The sequence below is a fragment of the Thalassophryne amazonica genome, chromosome 9, assembly GCF_902500255.1.
Source record: "Thalassophryne amazonica chromosome 9, fThaAma1.1, whole genome shotgun sequence".
NCBI lineage: Eukaryota > Metazoa > Chordata > Actinopteri > Batrachoidiformes > Batrachoididae > Thalassophryne > Thalassophryne amazonica.
The window spans coordinates 61517065-61541065 of NC_047111.1; the positions used below are offsets into that span (position 1 = coordinate 61517065).

The 24001-nt window shown below is 39.8% G+C and overlaps 1 protein-coding gene across 1 annotated transcript; it reads right to left on the reverse strand.

The window, feature by feature from the left end:
• Positions 1–1723: 1723 nt before the first annotated feature.
• On the reverse strand, positions 1724–22945 carry LOC117516552 (ras-related protein Rab-34-like). The gene is made up of 10 exons (XM_034177425.1): positions 22811–22945; positions 19631–19722; positions 8126–8191; positions 7567–7668; positions 7372–7436; positions 7199–7250; positions 6530–6611; positions 3898–3988; positions 3710–3817; positions 1724–1797 (listed from the first exon to the last, which is right to left on the reverse strand). Exons 1-10 carry the CDS (start codon positions 22856–22858, stop codon positions 1742–1744), a joined length of 762 nt encoding a protein of 253 aa, XP_034033316.1. The 5' UTR covers positions 22859–22945; the 3' UTR covers positions 1724–1741.
• Positions 22946–24001: the final 1056 nt, after the last annotated feature.

Sequence of the window (24001 nt, forward strand, 5' to 3'; positions counted from 1 at the left end):
GAGCAGGTTTTCATGCTGCTGCTGAAAAACATTTCCACAGTATGATGCTGCCACCACCATGCTTCACTGTAGGGATGGTGCCTGATTTCCTCAAAACATTACACCTGGCTTTGTCTAATCAGACCAGAGAATTTTGTTTCTCATGGTGTGAGAGTCCTTCAGGTGCCTTTTGGCCAACTTCTGGTGGGCTGCCATGTGCTGTTATCTAAGGAATGGCTTCCGTCTGGCCACTCTACCACACAGGCCTGATTGGTGCATTGCTGCAGAGATGGTTGTCCTACTGGAAAGTTCTCCTCTCTACACAGAGGAATGCTGGAGCTCTGACAGAGTGACCATTGGGTTCTTGGTCACCTCCCTGACTAATGCTCGTCTCCCCTGATTGCTCAGTTTGGATGGGCAGCCAGCTCTACGAAGAGTCCTGCTGGAGCCGAACTTCTTCTGTTTTTAGGTGATGGAGGCCACTGTGCTCATTGGGACCTTTAAAATGTTCCTGTACGTTTCCCAGATTTGTGTCTTGAGACAAACCTGTCTCAGAGGTCTACAGACAATTCCTTGGAATTCATGCTTGGTTTGTGCTCTGACATGAACTGTCAAATGTGGGACCTTATATGTAGACAGATGTGTGCCTTCCACTTAATGGAAAGTGGAAACAGGATGCACCTGAGCTCAGTTTTGAGCTTCATGGTAAAGGGTGTGACTACTTATGTACATGTGATTTCTTAGGTTAAAAAATTACAAAAATCTAAAAAAAAAAATAATTTCACATTGTCATTATGGGGTACTGTATGTAGAATTTTGAGGAAAAAAAATGAAGCTCATCCATTTTGGAATAAGGCTGTAATATAACAAAATATGGAAAAAAATGAAGTGCTGTGAATATTTTCCAGGTGCTTTTTCTTGTGAACACACCTTTATAACAATACATGGTAGACATTTGATGCTAACACAATAGGTATCCCTGAGAGTAGATGAGCAGATTACATTTTCTTTTTCAGTAATTATATTTTCATATTAATGAGGCTGAAAACATTTTTTTCCTTGTGAACATGAAAACTAGTAGGCACTTGATAGTTACACTGTAAATACCTCCTGAGGAATAGATAGGGTGATTACACGTCAGCAGTGTTTGGTTCATGTGTTTGGGTATGAATGACATGAGGTAACTTCTGGTAACCATAAAAAATTTATAACAACACATGGTACACAATAGATACTTACATAACAAGTAACCAGTGGAAACTAAAGTAGCTGATTACATTTTGCAGTTGTTTGGTGCATATATTTGCATATTAACAGCTATGAGGGGTTTACTTCTAACAGTTATTATGCAAGAGTGCTTTATGATACACATTATATTCACAATGTGTATAACAGGCATGTGTTCACAGAAACCTGTCCCAGTCTCCTTGTACACCTGGATCAAAGTATCCAGCCAAACATTTGCATCCATATTGAATACTGAATACAAATATAAGTGCTACTGGTGTTCATGTGCTACTGATTTGTTATCCATCTTCTTCTCTGTTTGAAGATGGAATGTTATCCTCATATTTGTGTGGGATCTCTCTGGATTCTCAGGCAAGCAGGTTAATTTATGACTCTAATGGTTGGTGGCATCTCATTCAAGGTGTACCTGCCTCTCAACAATCAGTGTTGGCCTCTGACATCCAGAACAGGACTAGAGGGTCTGGAATGCCATGTAGTTTTTCTGCGTATGCTGTTTCCAGATGGTCTTTCTCTGTCAGCAACAGGTAGGCTTCTTCTTGTTTCGTTTGTGTTGAGTCTCCTCTGTAATCCCTGTGGAACACCCAATATGTTACATTTTTGGAATTTGGTGGACATTACCAAAAGCAACAATGTTAGCTACATTACGGAGACTAAAATTCTGAAGTCATAAAACTCAAGGTCTTAATGAGATGACCTTATGGGTTAACTTTCACCTTGAAACACAAAGTCTTTGTTACGATGTTATGTACACAAGGGTTCTGGGACTAGGACTGTTGGTCACACTGAAGTTGTCCAAGGTCTTGAAAGGTGATAACTTTGACACAAAGTCTTTGACAAGATATTGAGTATACAAGGTTTCAGACGCTCTGCCCCCTTCTTCTTCTTCGTCTTTCGGCTGCTCCCGTTAGGGAGCACCACAACAGATCAATCGTTTCCACCTCACCCTGTCCTCTGTATCTTCCTCTGTCACACCAACCACCTGCATGTCCTCCCTCACCACATCCATAAACCTCCTCTTTGGCCTCCCTCGTCTCCTCCTGCTTGGTGGCTCCATCCTCAGCACCTTGGGCCCCTCCTCTGCACATGTCCAAACCATCCCTGTCTCGCCTCTCTGACTTTGTCTCCAAGCTGTCCCACCTGAGCTGTCCCTCTGGTATGTTCATTTCTGATTCTGTCCATTCTCATCACTCCCAATGAGAATCACAATATCTTCAGCTCTCGCACCTCCAACTCTGCCTCCTGTCTTTTTGTTAGTGCCACTGTTTCTAAGCCATACAACATAGCTGGTATCATTACTGTCCAAGACATTTCCATGCCTCCACTGGAATGTCATCTGGACCAACTGCCTTTCAACTCTTCATCTTTTTCATAGTTGCCCTCACGTCATCCTTACTTATCTCTTGTACTTCCTGATTTACTCTCACCACATCATCCAGCCTTTTCTCTCTCTTATTTGCAGCATTCATCAGCTCCTCAAAATATTCCCTCCACCTTCTCAACACACTCTTTTACCACCCTAACCTGCTGCATATCCTTTCCAGCTCTGTCCCTTTGTCAGTACAAGTCCTTTTCTCCTTCCTTACTATTCAACTTCTTGTACAGCTCGCTAAAATGCTTTTTCATTAGTCTTTGCCACTTCTGTTTTCGCCTTACGCTGCATCGCCTTGTACTCCTGTCTACTTTCTTCATCTCTCTGACTACCCAACATCAAACTTATTCAAAGTCTTGATGGGGTCACTTTTGTACCATGTTTCAACTTGATACATAAAGTCTTCATAAAGATGTCACATACCCAAGGTTTCAGACACTCTAACCCCCTGCTGGTCCCAGTTAGGATTCAAATATACCCAACATCAAATTTATTCAAGGTCTTGGTGAGATGACTTTGGTCCCAAGTTTCGCCTTGATACATAAAGTCTGTCAAGATATCACGTACGCAAGGTTTCAGACTCTCTGCCCCCTGTTGGCCACAATCATAACAAATACACCCAACATTGAACTTATCTGAGGTCTTGGCGAGGCCACTTTTGTACCAGGTTTCACCTCGATACATGAAGTCTTTGTCAAGACATCACGTAGGCAATGTTTCAGAGACTCTGCCCCTGGTGGCCACAATAAGCACTGAAATACTGTCATTATCGAACATCTAATTTATTAGAGAGGGACCATGTGTAACAAGTTTCACCTTGATACACGAAGTCTTTGCCAAGATATCATGTACGCATAAGCACAGACATACACATGAAGTCAAGCTGTTCCTTCAACAATCTAGATTAAAAAAAAAAGCGTAACAGATTCCTAAGCATTTTTAAAGTAATTTCAAATGAAACATCAGCTGAAACTGTACAATCTGTTTAAAAACAAGACTTGTCTGACTCTAACATGTTGATTTCATACAGTACATTTCAACAATATGACTATTAATAAAGAAAAAATGTGAACAGCTGAAAATTTCCTGCCACCCTCCAGCAAACTGACTCACTGATAATGTCCTCGACACGCCGTGACCCACTTTTCTCAACCTCAGACAGAACGCTGGCCTCAAATGTCAGTGCAGCCATGCGGAAGAATAAATCCCTGACACCATGTCCTGGTAAAGTAAACATGACAGAGGCAGCACTTCATCGAGACACAAGAATAAGAAAGTTAAAGTGTGTGTCTGACTGCTACCTGACTTGGCAGACACAGCCCAGTACTCTGCTCTGATTTCCTCTGACAGTTTGATGGCCTCCTGCTCAATCTGAGCCAGACGATCAGGAGACTGGACACACAGAGAGGTGAAAGATAATAAGATCCGGCAAAGACCGCATGCCAGCCACTGTGGCAATAACCGACTAAATGAAACAGATTTTCTGAGTAGAAGAGTAATCTTCATAGTGCATGAATCCACCAAGCTGAGGCCAAAAATGTCTTGTCATATAATAGTAAAAAAAAAAGAGCAATTAATCAAATTATGATTTCAATTCAGATTTTTGTTTCCAATGATCATAAAAATAATGCAGTAAAGATAAAAGTATTGCTAATCTATTTATTTATTTTTCAGTTGTAACTCTTTAATTTCAAACTTACTTGTGCTACTTTGTCCAAGGTTAGGTACCCAATGAATGCAGACTGCTTCAATGAGTAATCAAGTTAAACAATTATGATTTACGTTTTGGGCAAAAGAATTGTGATACATAAATTTTTGCCACATGCAGCCCCAATTGCAGTTGCAAAATGTTTAAAACAGTTCACCAATTTATGCAAAAGCTAGTTCATTATGCTTTAAGTAATCCCATTATCAATAAATAAATAAATAGAAGTGAAAATATGACAACATAAACATGGAGTTTTAAAAAAAGGCTATTTTTGGAAAATCATTTTTGTAGAAAGAGGATTTACACATAGAAAAAGACTATAAATTCTACTAAAAATTCTACCACTACCTGAAGTCAAGTCAAATGAAAATGCAGTAGTTAAAACTGTTTAGCATCCATCCATCCATTTTTAAAACCCATATATTCCAGTTCATGGTCACAGAGGACTGGAGCGTTTTGGGTGAGAGGCACGGTCCCTGGACATGCCTGCCAGTCTATCACAGCAAGAAAGTATTCAATATCAATATTAATATCAAATCAAAATCTAAACTTTTCTTGGAAGACTGATGTAAACGTATTAGCTGTTAATATTCTCATTTTATGTGTGTGTGTGTGTGTGTGTGTGTGTATGTATGTGTATATATATATATATATATATATATATATATATATATATATATATATACATACAGTGAGGAAAATAAGTATTTGAACACCCTGCTGTTTTGCAAGTTCTCCCACTTAGAAATCATGGAGGGGTCTGAAATTTTCATCTGAGGTGCATGTCCACTGTGAGAGACATAATCTAAAAAAATCCGGAAATCACAATGTATGATTTTTTTTAATAATTTATTTGTATGTTACTGCTGCAAATAAATATTTGAACACCTACCAACCAGCAAGAATTCTGGCTCACACAGACCTGTTAATTTTTCTTTAAGAAGCCCTCTTATTTTGCACTCTTTACCTGTATTAATTGCACCTGTTTGAACTTATCTGTATAAAAGACACCTGTTCACACACTCAGTCAATCACACTCCAACCTGTCCACCACAGCCAAGACCAAAGAGCTGTCTAAGGACACCAGGGACAAAACTGTAGACCTGCACAAGGCTGGGATGGACTACAGGACAACAGGCAAGCAGCTTGGTAGAAGACAACAACTGTTATGATTATTTATTAGAAAGTGGAAGAAACACAAGATGACTGTCAATCTCCCTCGGTCTGGGATTCCATGCAAGATCTCACTTTGTGGGGTAAGGATGATTCTGAGAAAGCTCAGAACTACACAGGAGGACCTGGTCAGTGACCTGAAGAGAGCTGGGACCACAGTCACAAAGATTACATTAGTAACACATGAAGCTGTCATGGTTTAAAATCCTGCAGGGCAGCAAGGTCCCCCTGCTCAAGCCAGCACATGTCCAGGCCTGTTTGAAGTTCACCAGTGACCATCTGGATGATCCAGAGGAGGCAGGGGAGAAGGTCATGTGGTCAGATGAGACCAGAATAGAGCTTTTTGGAGTCAACTCCACTTACCATGTTTAGAGGATGAGAACAACCCCAAGAAAACCATCCCAACTATGATGCATGGGGGTGGAAACATCATACTCTGGGGTTGCTCTTCTGCAAAGGGGACAGGACGACTGCACCGCATTGAAGGGAGGATGGATGGGGTCATTTATTGTGAGATTTTGGCAAACAACCTCCTTCCCTCAGTAAGAGCATTGAAGATGGGTCATGGCTGGGTCTTCCAGGATGACAATGACCCCAAACACACAGCCAGGGCAACTAAGGAGGGGCTCTGTAAGAAGCATTTCAAGGTCCTGGAGTGGCCTGGCCAGTCTCCAGACCTGAACTCAATAGAAAATCTTTGGAGGGAGCTGAAACTCCAAACCTGAAAGATCTAGAGAAGCTCTGTATGGAGGAGTGGGCCAAAATCCCTGCTACAGTGTGTGCAAACCTGGTGAATTGCAAACAAAGGCTACTGTACCAAATATTAACATTGATTTTCATAGGTGTTCAAATACTTATTTGCAGCAGTAACACACAAATAAATTATTAAAAAAATCATACATTGTGTTTTCCGTATTTTTTTTTTTTTTTTAGATTATGTCTCTCACAGTGGACATGCACCTAAGATGAAAATTTCAGACCCCTCCATGATTTCTAAGTGGGAGAACTTGCAAAATCGCAAAATATGTATATTTGTAAGATACAAAACTTACACTGAGGTCCTTCTTGGTACCAACAAGAAATAGTAAAACGCTGGATGGGTCATTTTCCTTCATAGCATCCCCGAGCCACTGCCTACAAGCACACACACACACACCACACACACACACACACACACACACACACACACACACACACACACCACACACACACACACACACACACACACACACACACACACACACACACACACACACAGCAAGACTGAGAGTTATCAGACAGTTAATAATAATTAATTGTTTAACAAATACAATCACTGGGTGTTTCATTCAGTTTACTGTAGTAATTATTATATCTCAGCTATATACGTTGGAACACCTTGCGTCCCAAAAGATGTGGGAAGTAATGTTTAAGGTGCAATTTAAGGAAAAGATGATGGCATTAGACTTCCACACAGAAGCACCTGGTAAACTGCATTTATAGAGCACTTTATTTTATCTGAAGCAGGCACTCAAAGCACCTCACAAAGATATTCACATGCCATACACAGACTACTGCCAGTAGGGGCCACTAAACGTACAGTATTTTTAAATCAGTTATGAAATGTTTCTGAGAATCACCTTTATTAAAACAGACAGACACACGGTCATGAACAGCTTTAATAGTTTCCACGTGGGTCTGTCACCCAGTAAAGAATAACTAAACTATGTAATCAGTCTTACCTGGCGTGTGTCAGAGAGGTAACGCTGCTTAAGTCAAACACCACTATGATGGCTGGAGGAACAACAAACACACATACCTGTTTATCGAGATCTGTCCACATTCAAAGAAGAAAACAAGGCTTATATATTTATTTTGGCCCAAGTATAATGTTGCGCTAAATAAATGAATCCACCTTGTGCTCCTCTGTAATATGTAGAGGCGATGCACTTGAAGCGCTCCTGACCTGCTGTATCCCACCTAAAACAAATAATCATTTCTAAGATGTACAGAAGATGACTCAAGACAGAAAATCATGTTTGGGTTTTTATTCACTAAATATGTGGCTGTGATGTATAGAACAGAAAGACAGAGTCAAGACAGCACTTACAGCTGTAAATTGAAGGGAACTCCGAGCACCTCAAATCGCTCCAACTCAAAATCCACCCCAACCGTGGCCTTGTAATTCTTATAAAACTCACCCTTACAGAACCTAACAGGAACCAAGAATAACCAAGAGAAACGGCAACAGCAAGTCTGTTTATTATCTGTTAACTGACCAGTTAACTGTTTTTATCTTTGAAATAAAAAAAAACAAAACAAAACCCTGTCTATAAACCCTGTGTTGATATCTGTTACACTCTATTGAAAAAATATGAGGCCATTAAAGGGTTAAAAGCATCCAAAGTACGGGTTTATTATTATTAATATTATTTCACAATTTTAAGAGTGAATTAGAAAACTATAATTTAAATGTACCTTTCTTAAAACTATCAGTAATGTGGACAACATTCAGCACAAAGAATTTCTTTGGGGTACTGAAGTTTGAAGACTGCACTATGAGACACACCAAATAAAATCCATTCAATAATCATATTTCATGGTTTGTAAAATGTTGGTCTCAGCCAGCATACGTCATAAAACTACCTGTTCTAATGAGCACTTCTTACCTGCTCACAAGACACGTTTTCCCAACAGCAACATCACCCACGACGATAACTTTGGCCATGTTAATACTGGAAACAAAAAAACAAAGCTCCGGTCAACAATCACTCATAGCAACACAGAATCAATCAATCAATCAATTTTTTAATATAGCGCCAAATCACAACAAACAGTTGCCCCAAGGCGCTTTAATATTGTAAGGCAAGGCCATACATAATTATGTAAAACCCCAACGGTCAAAACGACCCCTGTGAGCAAGCACTTGGCTACAGTGGGAAGGAAAAACTCCCTTTTAACAGGAAGAAACCTCCAGCGAGAACCAGGCTCAGGGAGGGGCAGTCCTCTGCTGGGACTGGTTGGGGCTGAGGGAGAGAACCAGGAAAAAGACATGCTGTGGAGGGGAGCAGAGATCGATCACTAATGATTAAATGCAGAGTGGTGCATACAGAGCAAAAAGAGAAAGAAACAGTGCATCATGGGAACCCCCCAGCAGTCTACATCTATAGCAGCATAACTAAGGGATGGTTCAGGGTCACCTGATCCAGCCCTAACTATAAGCTTTAGCAAAAAGGAAAGTTTTAAGCCTAATCTTAAAGTAGAGAGGGTGTCTGTCTCTCTGATCTGAATTGGGAGCTGGTTCCACAGGAGAGGAGCCTGAAAGCTGAAGGCTCTGCTTCCCATTCTACTCTTACAACCCTAGGAACTACAAGTAAGCCTGCAGTCTGAGAGCGAAGCGCTCTATTGGGGTGATATGGTACTACGAGGTCCCTAAGATAAGATGGGACCTGATTATTCAAAACCTTATAAGTAAGAAGAAGAATTTAAATTCCATTCTAGAATTAACAGGAAGCCAATGAAGAGAGGCCAATATGGGTGAGATATGCTCTCTCCTTCTAGTCCCCGTCAGTACTCTAGCTGCAGCATTTTGAATCAACTGAAGGCTTTTTAGGGAACTTTTAGGACACCTGATAATAATGAATTACAATAGTCCAGCCCAGATGAGAAAAATAAGTTGTGATTTCTTTATATATATATATATATATATATATATATATATATATATATATTTTTTTTTACCTCCACCCATTAGGGAATATTTTCACCAGCATGTGTCTGTTTGTCTTTTAGCAGGATAACTCAAACAGTAATAAACAGATTCAAATAACAATACAAATATGTTATAGGAAATAAGTGACTCAGTTTGGTGCTCATCCAGAATATATACTTGACTATTGATATATACTGTTTGTGAACTATCAAATGTTCCTTCTTGTGTGGATCATATGGTTATGACTCTGTTTTTATTGGGGAGGTGATGGTTAAGTGGGTAAAGAGGCAGGTTTGGGACCAGAAGAGCCTCAGTTCAAATCCCAATCAGGGTGGAAATCATCAAGGGCCCTTGGGCAAGGTCCTTAATCCCCATGTTGCACCCAATGTGCAGTTGAGTGTCTTGCATGGCAGCAACCTTGTGTATGTGTGAATGTGAGGCATCACTATAAAGCCCCTTGACTGTGAAAGGTTATGTGTCAGCTGGTCTTACTGTCTTATAGACCTGACCTGTAATTCTAGCCATAATTGTTCAGTCACACAACACTCCCTTGATCCATCCAGACTGTGCTGATCTTTGCTATTTAAATGCCTTCATTCTTTTAAATGTGATAATCTGCCTGCTAACTTCTGAAACCTGACCGTCTTTTAAATTGCATGGTATTTTTATTAATCTTCTTGCAAAGGCCTTTTCTTCTAGCTTCTCCTCTATTCCCCCACTTGTCCTGCATACCACAATGTCACCTGCAAGCAGCAGGTCAAAAAGATAGGAGCTTAAAAAAGATCCCCAGTGGAGACCTACTGTTAATGAGGACCATAGACATGATTTTCTATTTTGCTATTAATTATAAGTTTCAGGCACGCATTCCTGAAGTACATAAGTCTGTACTAGGTCATTGCATTCCTTGCTAAAATCTCCTATCTGTGCGCTTGTTAAGATTTTTATCTGCTCAAGAAAGTACAAACTGTGACTGCCACTACTCTTTTATCTAAGAGAGCAAAGACAACAAGTCTCTATCTCTTTTATTGACATGTGAAGGTCCTGATTTCAAGGGTTCCAGTTTAAACTTGCTTTTTACACATGGCCTAACATAACATAACCTTTTTGATCACACGCTAAGCACATGACATGGGAGACCGCCTCTCGGTTGCTGCGAGCCAATAGAAATCGGTTGCGAAAACAGGTCCACCCATTGTAACAGGAACTGTCTCTGACAGTCTATAAAACATTATTGTAGTCTGTGTTCAGGGTTCATTTTGAATGAGAGCCTGCATGAGCTCTGTTTGTTGAGAACCCAGATCTGTCTGACTTCACATGAAATTTAAATAAACTGTATCTTTTGTACTTACAGAGTTTTTTTTTCTATTCAGGACAGCACTATTTAAGATCCAGGTTAACACTACTGTAACTGAAATCTTGTATCTATGATCTGGCTTTGAACCCGCAACCGTACAATCTTTTCTTGTACTCATCTCTTCCTCATGCAGCTGCAACCCTCTTAATTTAAAGTTATGATTACATTAAATGCTTTGAGAGGCAGTGGTGAGCACAGCTAACCAAAAAGTTAGCTTTGATAACAGCTAATCAGCTAACTGAAAAGTTATCTTTTATAAAGCTAAACCAAAAAACCACCCAAAACTTTATCGGAAGCTACAGCTAACCAATAACCTTCAAAATTGAGTCTTAACACCACAATCACAAACCCAAACACTGAATCAATGAATTTGTGCCACTTGCTGGAAGCTCCTGTTTACAACATATTTTACTCTACCACAGCAAAAGGAGCCTGACTATCAGGTTGTCACACAAAAAAAGTCATTATTCCTTAACTGCATACAGTAGTTCCGTGGTGAGGCAGAGGTCTTGGAAAATAAAGCAGTTTTTACTTATGGTTTTGATTTATAAATCAAATTATTCTGGATAGACTAACTACATTAATGACAATTCTGTCATTTGTACAAAGCTAAAACATAACACGTATCTTTTAATTTTAAATAATGCACTAATTCTGAAGTTTTGTAACAAACACACAGATGCCAAAGGGATTATGGGTAAAATGTGCCTCACACTGATTGGTTGACTCATTCATTCTATGTAAAACAAACACGTTAATGTGAGGTGTGTGTGTTGGTGTTTACGTATAAATGTGCTTTTGTAAAATATGCCATTTTTTTCATATGTAAAAAAGGCACTTGCAAAAGCCAAAAGTCAAGTTGTGATCAGACAACCATCTGATATAACCACGGTCAAAATGCATAGAACACTGTCATCTACTGGCACCCAGACGCTTAGGGTGAGTACTGCCATGAACACTACTGACCAGTAGATGGCAGTAGAGACCGTGAAAACTTGCCAAAACAAATATTCCAAATAATCCGTGTCTGCTACATTAATCTGTGTGGAATTTATGAACACAAACCGAATTTCAGACATCATATATATATATATATATATATTATATATATATATATATAATACGAGGTCTGTGATGAAAAAAGCGGTCCTTTTATTTTTTATTTTTTTTAAATGGATTGATTCATATGTTTTTATGTCAGACAAGCTTGAACCCTCATGCGCATGCGTGAGTTTTTTTCATGTGTGTCGGTGACGTCATTCACACTGTGGGCAGGCCTTGAGTGAGGAGTGCTCCACCCCGCCCGTCGGAATCTCTTTGTCTGAATAGCCGCTGTGGACAGCGCGCGTTGCTTTATCAACATTTTTCTGGACCTTTGAGGGATATCCGAAGGGTGGACACGATTCGAGAAATTAAGCTGGTTTTCGGTGAAAAAGTTTAACAGCTGATGCAGAGATTATGGGGTGTTTCTGTCGCTGTAAGGACTTCCCACGGAGCGGGACATCGCGCAGCGCTTCCAGGCACCGTCGTCGGCCTGTTTCTGACCTGAAAACATTCTAATTTAAGGCTTAATTCACCCAGGACGTCGTGAGAGAACAGAGAAGATTCAGAAAAGGCCGGCATGAGGACTTTATGCGGACATTCCACTGTTTAAGGACATTTTGTAATGAAAGACGGTGCGCGCAAATTCGCCGAGTTGTTTCCGTGACGACTCGGCGAATTTGCATGCACGTCTTTCTGTGTGCGCCGCGACAGGAAAACACCTCCGTGTTGAAAACCATTTGTAAAACTCAGGCGGCTTTTGATGGCTTTCCACAAGTGAGTAACTGAGAAATTGTTTAACAGCTTGGGCATGTTCCAACTTGCCCGTTAAGGTTTTCAACGGAGGTGTTTTTCCTGTCGCGACCCCCCCGCGGTCGGGTCCGGCCCGACATGCGACTCTGCCCGCACGTTCTTTCATTACAAAATGTCCATTAACAATGGAATGTCCGAATAAACTCCTCATGCCGACTTCTTCTGAAAGTTCTCTGTTCTCTGACGACTTACTGGGTCAACAGAGCCTGAAATGTGGAAGTTTTCAACTTGAAACGGCGAGACGCTGCCGCCTCAAAGCGCAGATCGCCGTCAGGCGCCGTGGGCCATCCTTAAAGCGACACTACCAGACCAAAATCTCTCATCAGCCGTTAAACTTTTTACCGAAAACCAGCTGAATTTATCGAATGGTGTCCACTCAGTTGTGCCTTACAGTTTTTGAAAAAATTTGATCAAACAAAGCAGGCAAGTCTCTGAGCCATTCCTAAACAATGAAAAAACGACAGAAGGGTGGGCCACTCCTCACTCAAAGACTGCCCACAGGCGAATGACGTAACTGACAGGCGTGAAAAAACTCTTGCTGCCCATGAGGGTTCAAGCATGTCTGATGTATCACACGTGATTCAAATCCATATGGTTTTTGAAAAAATAAGGTCCGTTACTTTTATCACAGACCTTGTGTGTGTGTGTGTGTAGATATATATATATATATATAATAATATATATATATATATATTACTCTGGAACAAAGAACGACAACAGTGTTGTAAAGGACAATAATCAGGACATTATAGACAGAGCAAACAGCAAGCGAGTGCAGCGCACAGTGATTCCAATTGAAAATAATGGAGATGCAACCTGAGCGTCATCTGGCATTTTTACATAAACAAACACAATACAACATCTATAACCCAGAGAATATATTCACAAAACTTTTAGGCACAATATACAAAGGGTTTAATGCTGTTGTCCATGTGGAGCCTGATCAGAGCGTCTCAAATGCATTTCTCCTGTCGTGAATTATTACCCATAATGCACTGCCGAGGCATGTCCACACTAAAACCTTCAAAATTAGTGCAGTACTTTAAAACTAAAACATATAACTGATATTTTCACTTTATATAACTTCAGACATGACGTATAATAAATAAATTGTCCAAAATTAGTTTGCTTAAAAATTTTAACCATAAGTTAAAACTGTATGTCTCTGGATGACTTGGGTGATATTGCCGGCTAGTTAGTAGATTGATATCAATCAATCATCAATCATCAATTTTTTATATAGCGCCAAATCACAACAAACAGTTGCCCCAAGGCGCTTTATATTGTAAGGCAAGGCCATACAATAATTATGTAAAACCCCACGGTCAAAACGACCCCCCTGTGAGCAAGCACTTGGCTACAGTGGGAAGGGAAAAACTCCCTTTAACAGGAAGAAACCTCCAGCAGAGCCAGGCTCAGGGAGGGCAGTCTTCTGCTGGGACTGGTTGGGCTGAGGGAGAGAACCAGGAAAAAGACATACTGTGGAGGGGAGCAGAGATCGATCACTAATGATTAAATGCAGAGTGGTGCATATAGAGCAAAAAAGAGAAAGAAACAGTGCATCATGGTAGAACCCCCCAGCAGTCTACGTCTATAGCAGCATAACTAAGGGATGGTTCAGGGTCACCTGATCCAGCCCTAACTATAAGCTTTAGCAAAAAGGAAAGTTTTAAGCCTAATCTTAAAAGTAGAGAGGGTGTCTGTCTCCCTGATCTGAATTGGGAGCTGGTTCCACAGGAGAGGAGCCTGAAAGCTGAAGCTCCCATTCTACTCTTACAAACCCTAGGAACTACAAGTAAGCCTGCAGTCTGAGAGCGAAGCGCTCTATTGGGGTGATATGGTACTACGAGGTCCCTAAGATAAGATGGGACCTGATTATTCAAAACCTTATAAGTAAGAAGAAGAATTTTAAATTCTATTCTAGAATTAACAGGAAGCCAATGAAGAGAGGCCAATATGGGTGAGATATGCTCTCTCCTTCTAGTCCCCGTCAGTACTCTAGCTGCAGCATTTTGAATTAACTGAAGGCTTTTTAGGGAACTTTTAGGACAACCTGATAATAATGAATTACAATAGTCCAGCCTAGAGGAAATAAATGCATGAATTAGTTTTTCAGCATCACTCTGAGACAAGACCTTTCTGATTTTAGAGATATTGCGTAAATGCAAAAAAGCAGTCCTACATATTTGTTTAATATGCGCTTTGAATGACATATCCTGATCAAAAATGACTCCAAGGTTTTTCACAGTATTACTAGAGGTCAGGGTAATGCCATCCAGAGTAAGGATCTGGTTAGACACCATGTTTCTAAGATTTGTGGGGCCAAGTACAATAACTTCAGTTTTATCTGAGTTTAAAAAGCAGGAAATTAGAGGTCATCCATGTCTTTATGTCTGTAAGACATCCTGCAGTTTAGCTAATTGGTGTGTGTCCTCTGGCTTCATGGATAGATAAAGCTGGGTATCATCTGCGTAACAATGAAAATTTAAGCAATACCTTCTAATAATACTGCCTAAGGGAAGCATGTATAAAGTGAATAAAATTGGTCCTAGCACAGAACTTGTGGAACTCCATAATTAACTTTAGTCTGTGAAGAAGATTCCCCATTTACATGAACAAATTGTAATCTATTAGACAAATATGATTCAAACCACCGCAGCGCAGTGCCTTTAATACCTATGGCATGCTCTAATCTCTGTAATAAAATTTTATGGTCAACAGTATCAAAAGCAGCACTGAGGTCTAACAGAACAAGCACAGAGATGAGTCCACTGTCCGAGGCCATAAGAAGATCATTTGTAACCTTCACTAATGCTGTTTCTGTACTATGATGAATTCTAAAACCTGACTGAAACTCTTCAAATAGACCATTCCTCTGCAGATGATCAGTTAGCTGTTTTACAACTACCCTTTCAAGAATTTTGAGAGAAAAGGAAGGTTGGAGATTGGCCTATAATTAGCTAGATAGCTGGGTCAAGTGATGGCTTTTTAAGTAATGGTTAATTACTGCCACCTTAAAAGCCTGTGGTACATAGCCAACTAACAAAGATAGATTGATCATATTTAAGATCAAAGCATTAAATAATGGTAGGGCTTCCTTGAGCAGCCTGGTAGAATGGGGTCTATAAACATGTTGATGGTTTGGATGAAGTAACTAATGAAAATAACTCAGACAGAACAATCGGAGAGAAAGAGTCTAACCAAATACCGGCATCACTGAAAAGCAGCCAAGATACGATACGTCTTGGGATGGTTATGAGTAATTTTTTTCTCTAATAGTTAAAATTTTGTTAGCAAAGAAAGTCATGAAGTCATTACTAGTTAAAGTTAATGGAATACTCAGCTCAATAGAGCTCTGACTCTTTGTCAGCCTGGCTACAGTGCTGAAAAGAAACCTGGGGTTGTTCTTATTTCTTCAATTAGTGATGAGTAGAAAGATGTCCTAGCTTTACGGAGGCTTTTTTTATAGAGCAACAGACTCTTTTTCCAGGCTAAGTGAAGATCTTCTAAATTAGTGAGACGCCATTTCCTCTCCAACTTACGGGTTATCTGCTTTAAGCTACGAGTTGTGAGTTATACCACGGAGTCAGGCACTTCTGATTTAAAGCTCTCTTTTTTAGAGGAGCTACAGCATCCAAAGTTGTCTTCAATGAGGATGTAAAACTATTGATGAGATACTCTATCTCACTTACAGAGTTTAGGTAGCTACTCTGCACTGTGTTGGTATATGGCATTAGAGAACATAAAGAAGGAATCATATCCTTAAACCTAGTTACAGCGCTTTCTGAAAGACTTCTAGTGTAATGAAACTTATTCCCCACTGCTGGGTAGTCCATCAGAGTAATGTAAATGTTATTAAGAAATGATCAGACAGAAGGGAGTTTTCAGGGAATACTGTTAAGTCTTCTATTTCCATACCATAAGTCAGAACAAGATCTAAGATATGATTAAGTGGTGGGTGGACTCATTTACTTTTTGAGCAAAGCCAATAGAGTCTAATAATAGATTAATGCAGTGTTGAGGCTGTCATTCTCAGCATCTGTGTGGATGTTAAAATCGCCCACTATAATGATCTTATCTGAGCTAAGCACTAAGTCAGACAAAAGGTCTGAAAATTCACAGAGAAACTCACAGTAACGACCAGGTGGACGATAGATAATAACAAATAAAACTGGTTTTTGGGACTTCCAATTTGGATGGACAAGACTAAGAGTCAAGCTTTCAAATGAATTAAAGCTCTGTCTGGGTTTTTGATTAATTAATAAGCTGGAATGGAAGATTGCTGCTAATCCTCCGCCCCGGCCCGTGCTACGAGCATTCTGACAGTTAGTGTGACTCGGGGGTGTTGACTCATTTAAACTAACATATTCATCCTGCTGTAACCAGGTTTCTGTAAGGCAGAATAAATCAATATGTTGATCAATTATTATATCATTTACCAACAGGGACTTAGAAGAGAGAGACCTAATGTTTAATAGACCACATTTAACTGTTTTAGTCTGTGGTGCAGTTGAAGGTGCTATATTATTTTTTCTTTTTGAATTTTATGCTTAAATAGATTTTTGCTGGTTATTCGTAGTCTGGGAGCAGGCACCGTCTCTACGGGGATGGGTAATGAGGGGATGGCAGGGGGAGAGAAGCTGCAGAGAGGTGTGTAAGACTACAACTCTGCTTCCTGGTCCCAACCCTGGATAGTCACGGTTTGGAGGATTTAAGAAAATTGGCCAGATTTCTAGAAATGAGAGCTGCTCCATCCAAAGTGGGATGGATGCCGTCTCTCCTAACAGGACCAGGTTTTCCCCAGAAGCTTTGCCAATTATCTATGAAGCCCACCTCATTTTTTGGACACCACTCAGACAGCCAGCAATTCAAGGAGAACATGCGGCTAAACATGTCACTCCCGGTCTGAAAACTACAGAGTCCGACATTGTTTTTGCAAAGTTACACACCGATTTAATGTTAATTTTAGTGACCTCCGATTGGCGTAACCGGGTGTCATTACTGCCGACGTGAATTACAATCTTACCAAATTTACGCTTAGCCTTAGCCAGCAGTTTCAAATTTCCTTCAATGTCGCCTGCTCTGGCCCCCGGAAGACAATTGACTATGGTTGCTGGTGTCGCTAACTTCACATTTCTCAAAACAGAGTCGCTAATAACCAGAGTTTGATCCTCGGCTGGTGTGTCGTCGAGTGGGGAAAAACGGTTAGAGATGTGAACGGGTTGGCGGTGTACACGGGGCTTCTGTTAGGGCTACGCTTCCTCCTCACAGTCACCCAGTCGGCCTGCTTTCCCGGCTGCTCGGGATCTGCCAGAGGGAAACTAACGGCGGCTAAGCTACCTTGGTCCGCACCGACTACAGGGGCCTGGCTAGCTGTAGAATTTTCCACGGTGCGGAGCCGAGTCTCCAATTCGCCCAGCCTGGCCTCCAAAGCTACGAATAAGCTACACTTATTACAAGTACCGTTACTGCTAAAGGAGGCCGAGGAATAACTAAACATTTCACACCCAGAGCAGAAAAGTGCGGGAGAGACAGGAGAAGCCGCCATGCTAAATCGGCTAAGAGCTAGTAGCTACGCTAAGCTAGCGGATTCCTAAAAACACGCAAAGTGAATAATGTGTAAATAATTTAGAGGTGATTCAGCAGAAGGAGTGCTTTAGTTAAGGCACGTAAAGATTACACTGGGAAACAAATCGTAATCTAGATAACTAGATCAATCTAACTGCGCAGATTAAACAGCTAACAGATACAGAAAAACACCGCTGTGCTCCGGAACAGGAAGTGATACAATACCGCAGTGAGAGCCAACCACCAGTATAATGCGCCAAATCACAGCAAAAAGTCTGATATCAGACTTTAAAAATGTTTAACTGTTAAAGCTTTGTTGACTAAGCTTGTAAATCAACCCGATGATGGTTTTCAAAGTTATCTGAAAAACTAATCCAATAATAAAAACATTAGCTTCGATAATTAGCAGTTAGCGGATCAGTGGAACTGTGCCCACCACTGTTGAGAGGTTTCATCTCAGTTTCAAGGGGTCAAAATACTGAAATAAAACCATATATAGACAAAACATTAAGACAGAGTGCCCTATTTAAAAAGTAAAAAAAAAAGCTGTTTCATTCTCTTCAGTACTTCTTTTACATCATCCCACTTTATTATTTTTGTATCTTTTCTGAAACCGTAAATTATGACTTTGATCCATTCCATTTAACCAAATTTGTTGTCACCGTAGTACATTTTTTAAGTATTCATCCCACTTCTTCTGTCAGCAGTGATCACACATCTAAAAATCAAGGCATGTACAGTACTGTCCAAATGTTTTAAACACCCCAGCTATTTCTGATTAAATTTTTTTATTTCTCTGTGTTTCACATCACATTTTTTTATATTGCATATATTTAAGATTAAAATAGTTATCTTTTATATTATGATTGACTAGCCTAATACTGGGCCCAGGGCCAGTTTGTTTCAGAGACTGAAATGAAAACTTTAGCTTTACCAACAAAGCTATCACCTCCCACCTATCCTGGATTATGGAGAACTGTTAGGGAGCGACTAAAGCTGCCTCAAGAAGAGAGAGCCCAGTTACAGCACCTTGTGGTACACCTTGTCGTCCATTCGGTGTGATGTGGAAAACTTTCTGAGGGGTTCCAGTTCATGTGGCTGCCAAGTAGAGCATGCCATGTGAAAACGAACGCTCAGAGAAATCCACGCCAATGACTTTGAAAATCCTTGAGCCTTGTTGATGGTCATGGCAAAGCACGGCTTGACATGAAACAACGCTACTACTGCTACTATGCTAGTGCTTTCTGCAAAAATGAAGAGGTAAAAGGTTCAAAGGAAAAAGAAGTGTATGGAAAAGTATGACACCAACCTTTTAGCACACTTGTCGATGATGATGCAGCACAAACGAGTCTCTCCCCTGAACGACGATTACTACTACTATTACTATTAAAGTGCTCAATAGTCTGTGTCACTCCTTGTACATCAAACTATGCGTAAACCATATGAATGAAATCCATATAGTTTTTGAAAAAAATAAAAAGGACCGTTACTTTATTGACAGACCTCGTATAAAACTTGTTACTGTTGGCAGGAGTTCTCTCACCTCCACTTTTAATATTGGTAATTGGATATTGGTGTGATCAGCTGACTGAGTGGTAACTTTATTTAAAGTAATAATAATTTATTTGAAATAAAGCCAGGTAAATGTAGTGTGTGTTAGTGGGGAGGGTGTTCTGTTCATCGTACCTCCCTGCAGCTGTCTTCTGTGTCTCACAGACGGCCTTCACCTGAGGATGGAAACTGTCTTTGGTTTGCAGTGCTGCATTTGGACTAAAACACTTTATCACACATAAAAGAAGAAACAGGGAGACTATCAGTATCAGAAACAAAAGAAAAAGACACACTGAACCAAAACCAACAGATATGTTGTCTGCATTCTGTGGATGAGTTTCACACAGACACAAACACCTGTTTGACACTGAAAAATCTACAATGGAAATGGCTACATATGGAAACACAAAAGGAAAATGCAATAACTTCTGTTTTTTTGTTGTCGTTTATTTGTTTGTTTTTTACTGCCAGAGACAAAGGTGCTGACATAAATATTATGACATAAAGCCTAATAAAGTGTATAAAACTAAAACTAAAATTAAATAAAACATACAGTTGGATATTGATGTAAAGGTTGGGTAATTGTGATGATTTGGAGTAGAACGATGCAAAGGTTTGTGGTGAATACACAGAATTTATATAAATGATTGTAGCCACAATTGGTAAAACATTTAATAATTCATACATTATATAGAATTTATATGCATGATTATGTGCAGAGTGTTATGCTCTGTGATCATAGATGGCGCCACAGTGGAGTTTGATGGGACTGTAGACGCCAACAAAGAATTTCAGAAGCTAAAGAAAATATTATGCAAAAGAACACGTGTTTATTGATTGTGCTATATTTCTAGTTTATGTGTCAACTACTTATGCATTTTATTAATAAGGTGTACTGTTTTCTTGTAGCATCCACTGTTTGTTGTGTATTAAGTGGTTTGCACTGTATTTGCATTATATTAGCATAACCTAAAGTAATCTTTTGTAACTGCCAGTAAATGCTGTTATTGTGTAACTACTGTGCACCTGCTGAGTGTATGTGAAAAAAAAACAAGAAACTGCGTAGACAGACTGTGGGAAACTGATAAATGGGTCAGACATTCCGCAGCTAGAATGAGATATGGTTGAATGCAGAAAACAACTCCTTTTAGGTAATTATCCTGAAGGACACTGCATGTCAAGCACAGAAGACTGCACTGCGCGTAGGACGAGAAGTGTACGAATCAAGAAAGAATACAACATCTTAGTGTAGTGACGCAATGTTTAGACAGAAACAAAGATAGTATATATGGGTTCAGTGAGAGGTAGATGAGGTTCCTGCTCAGAAACTGATTGCTAGGGCAAACTAAGCGTGAACCCGTGTTATTGTTACTTTGGCTCATTCTCTGTATTAAAGGCGAGGTCAGTCTGAGAACTGGACTGAGTCCTGGTCATCTTTCCCTCTCTCATCAACGTACATGCGGGGTGTGACCGAGGTAAAGTGTTAAACAATTTCATGTTGATGTTTTGGGTTTACAGTTGTGAGACTGTTGTAAAAGGTTCCGCTCCAACATAGCCCCACTAATCCCATCAAAAAAAATAGACATTTTCGATTTTAAATTCTGTTTTCAGCCTCAGTTTCTCACTACCACTTTTATCTGACTGATGTGGTCCTACAGCATCCCCTATTACTATAGTAGGCACATGCAAATGCTTAAATAAACTGCATTCAAATGAACAAGTTCACCCTACTCACATAAGTTATATTTACCAATTCATTAATTATTTTATTATTCTGTTTTGTCTGGAATGCTGGCATTCTTACAAACAGATTGTTCCTAAATAAAAATAAAATCACATGACATTGTGAAATGGTAGGATGTCACTCTAATGTTCAAAAAGAGTGATGATAAGCTCCACTTAAACTAAAGCAGCCTTGAGCCTGACTATGTCATTTGTTAGCTGTGTTGCTTTTCTATTCTTCTGCCTGTAAGCCTCCCAAATTTGCATTTGATTATTGTGACTTTTAAACAACAAAAGCTGGTGAAGTCACATATTTCCTGTGCTATTTGGACAGCAAAAATGTAGACGAGTGGTTGAGTGAGTCCATCTCAGCCTCCTTGGGAAGACAATAACGTAAAAAACAAAACAAAACTTATTATCTTGTACATCTCCAACTTAAAAGAGCATACTGTAATGAGAACACACTGCTTAAAATCTGGGGACCTCTGATCCACCAGATTAAAAAAAGCAAATTTGGTTAACCAATGTAATATCCCATATAGGTCACTTCAGGAAAAGGGGTCACCATTACACAAGCCAACATTTTTGGTCAGTAAAAACACAACAGCCCTATGTGCTGTTCTCTAAATAACTGTGATAACGTAGAGGACATAATTATCTTGGAATTTTTCTTTTTTGAGTTTTTATCTGAAAAGGGGGACACCAAACCCTACCAAATTTGTGACACACAGCACCTAAGTATTATTTTGGCAAAAATAAAGAGAAATCATTTTAACTAATTTATCTGAATTTACTTCTGATTTCATGGACACATGGTCAAATTAATTTCCCCCCATAGACTAGTGTCTTAATCACTCGGTACAGCTGCAGAGAGCATGCCAAAAATGTGGTGTTGAATGTAACCCGTAGTGTCCCGATCTGTTACATTTAAAACCCATGTTCCTAAACTGCTAATTTAGTCAATAATTAAAACTCCATGTGTGTTGTTTGAAAGCACCACTCTTGAGAGCCTTAAACCCCTGGGGAGACCAAATTTAGTTGATCAACAAAGTAACAGTCATCAATTATTCTGTTTATGTTTGTTTCGTGCTCGAGTCCGAATATAGCCGCCAAAAATAGCACTCTAGGCTTTCCCGCAAGCCCATCCAAAAAAGTGTAACATGACTTAGCTCGATAGTGGATTTTATGTATTCCCCATGCTCTGTATAGTCATATCTTACAGTCTATAGCACCTTGCTAGGAAATTTAAAAATTGACCCTCATGTCACATATTGGTGACCCCTTTTCATAAAATGACCCATATACGTGTCTGCCCCCTGCTGGAGTGGCATCCACCATGAGGCACACTAACAGCTTAATCTTGCGATCACATGAACAAACCAATCATGACGGCCATTACCTCCCCAAGTATGGGGCAAAATATAAAACAGAACAGGAAAGTAAAACCACAATTGGTAAAACCTTCAATAATTTACGAATAAAACTCTACTAATCAGCAGGTATAGAACTTTGCCAGTATGAAGAGCAACATCCAAAGTGTGCATTCGTGACAGACCTTAAATATGCATTATCTTGGCAAAGAGAGTTACCAACCTTTGGGAACTGAGTAATGATCCGGTCCTTCTTCACAGGATGCAGCATGCTGCCTCTGTGTCTGACAGCACTCAATTTGGCCTCTTTTGTCCTCCTCACCACTCCCTCCCATATAAAGAACAAATAGCTCTGTATTCAGCCAGTGCCCCTTCAAAACAAACAAACAAACAAACAGGGATGAATAATGTCATAGATTTTCCTGAAAGACAAAATGCTAAAACATGATTGTTATTTATGTAACATTTTTATTAAATTACAATTTCAATTTACCACAACTGCTTACACACATATTGTAACCTACGACGAGAAGATTACTGGAAAATAACTGCATAATAACACCTAAAACTGTTTGCTTTTCTGAAGTGACATTTTTCCATATAACTGAGTTGTTATGCTGAAAGTTCCTTCAAAGAGCAGGAACTGACTGTAAAACAGTGTGAAGTTGGTGAATAAACTCAGTAACTTTACCTGAAAGTAAAAATATCGAAGGAAATAAGCTGCTGAGACAAATGGAGTCCACCGAGAAAACAAATCTCGATCACACTGGCATAGCAGCAAACTTGATTTTCCAGCAGATGACCTTTAATGAGATTCTCATGCAGTTAATTAAAGAGAAGTAATTTGTCCAACAGCGCCACCCTGCGTTTGATATGTCACCTGCACAGATACAGCCAGCCATCAAAGTCCACACTACAACAAAATACGAATATATTAGATTGGATTAGATTGGACAGAATTTTATTGATCCCTTGGGAAGACTCCTTGAGGGAAATTGAGGTTCCAGCAGCATTGTATATCAGCACAAAGGGTAAGAAGCACACAGAGTATCAAAAGTGAAAGTAAAAAAAAAAAAAAAAACAGTTTGCGAATATAAATATAAATACAAATACACAATATAAATACCAGACATACTGGTTTACTGGCTACTACTGTTCCTCTCGTTCCCGATCTGTGTCTTCCTGTTACTCTTCCTCCCTCTGAGTGAGGAGTGTGCTATGTGCTAAAGGTTTGAAATCTTATCTGTTCAGTGGCGGCGCCAAGGGGGGCTTGGGGAGCTTAAGCCCCCCAATAATGAGCCAAGCCCCCCCCCCCCCCCCCAATAATTCTGCCAATAATGTGAATAGCGACTGACATATTTGTGGATCTCAACTGCAGTTTTGTGCTGAGAATGTCTCAATATTGCGTAACTGA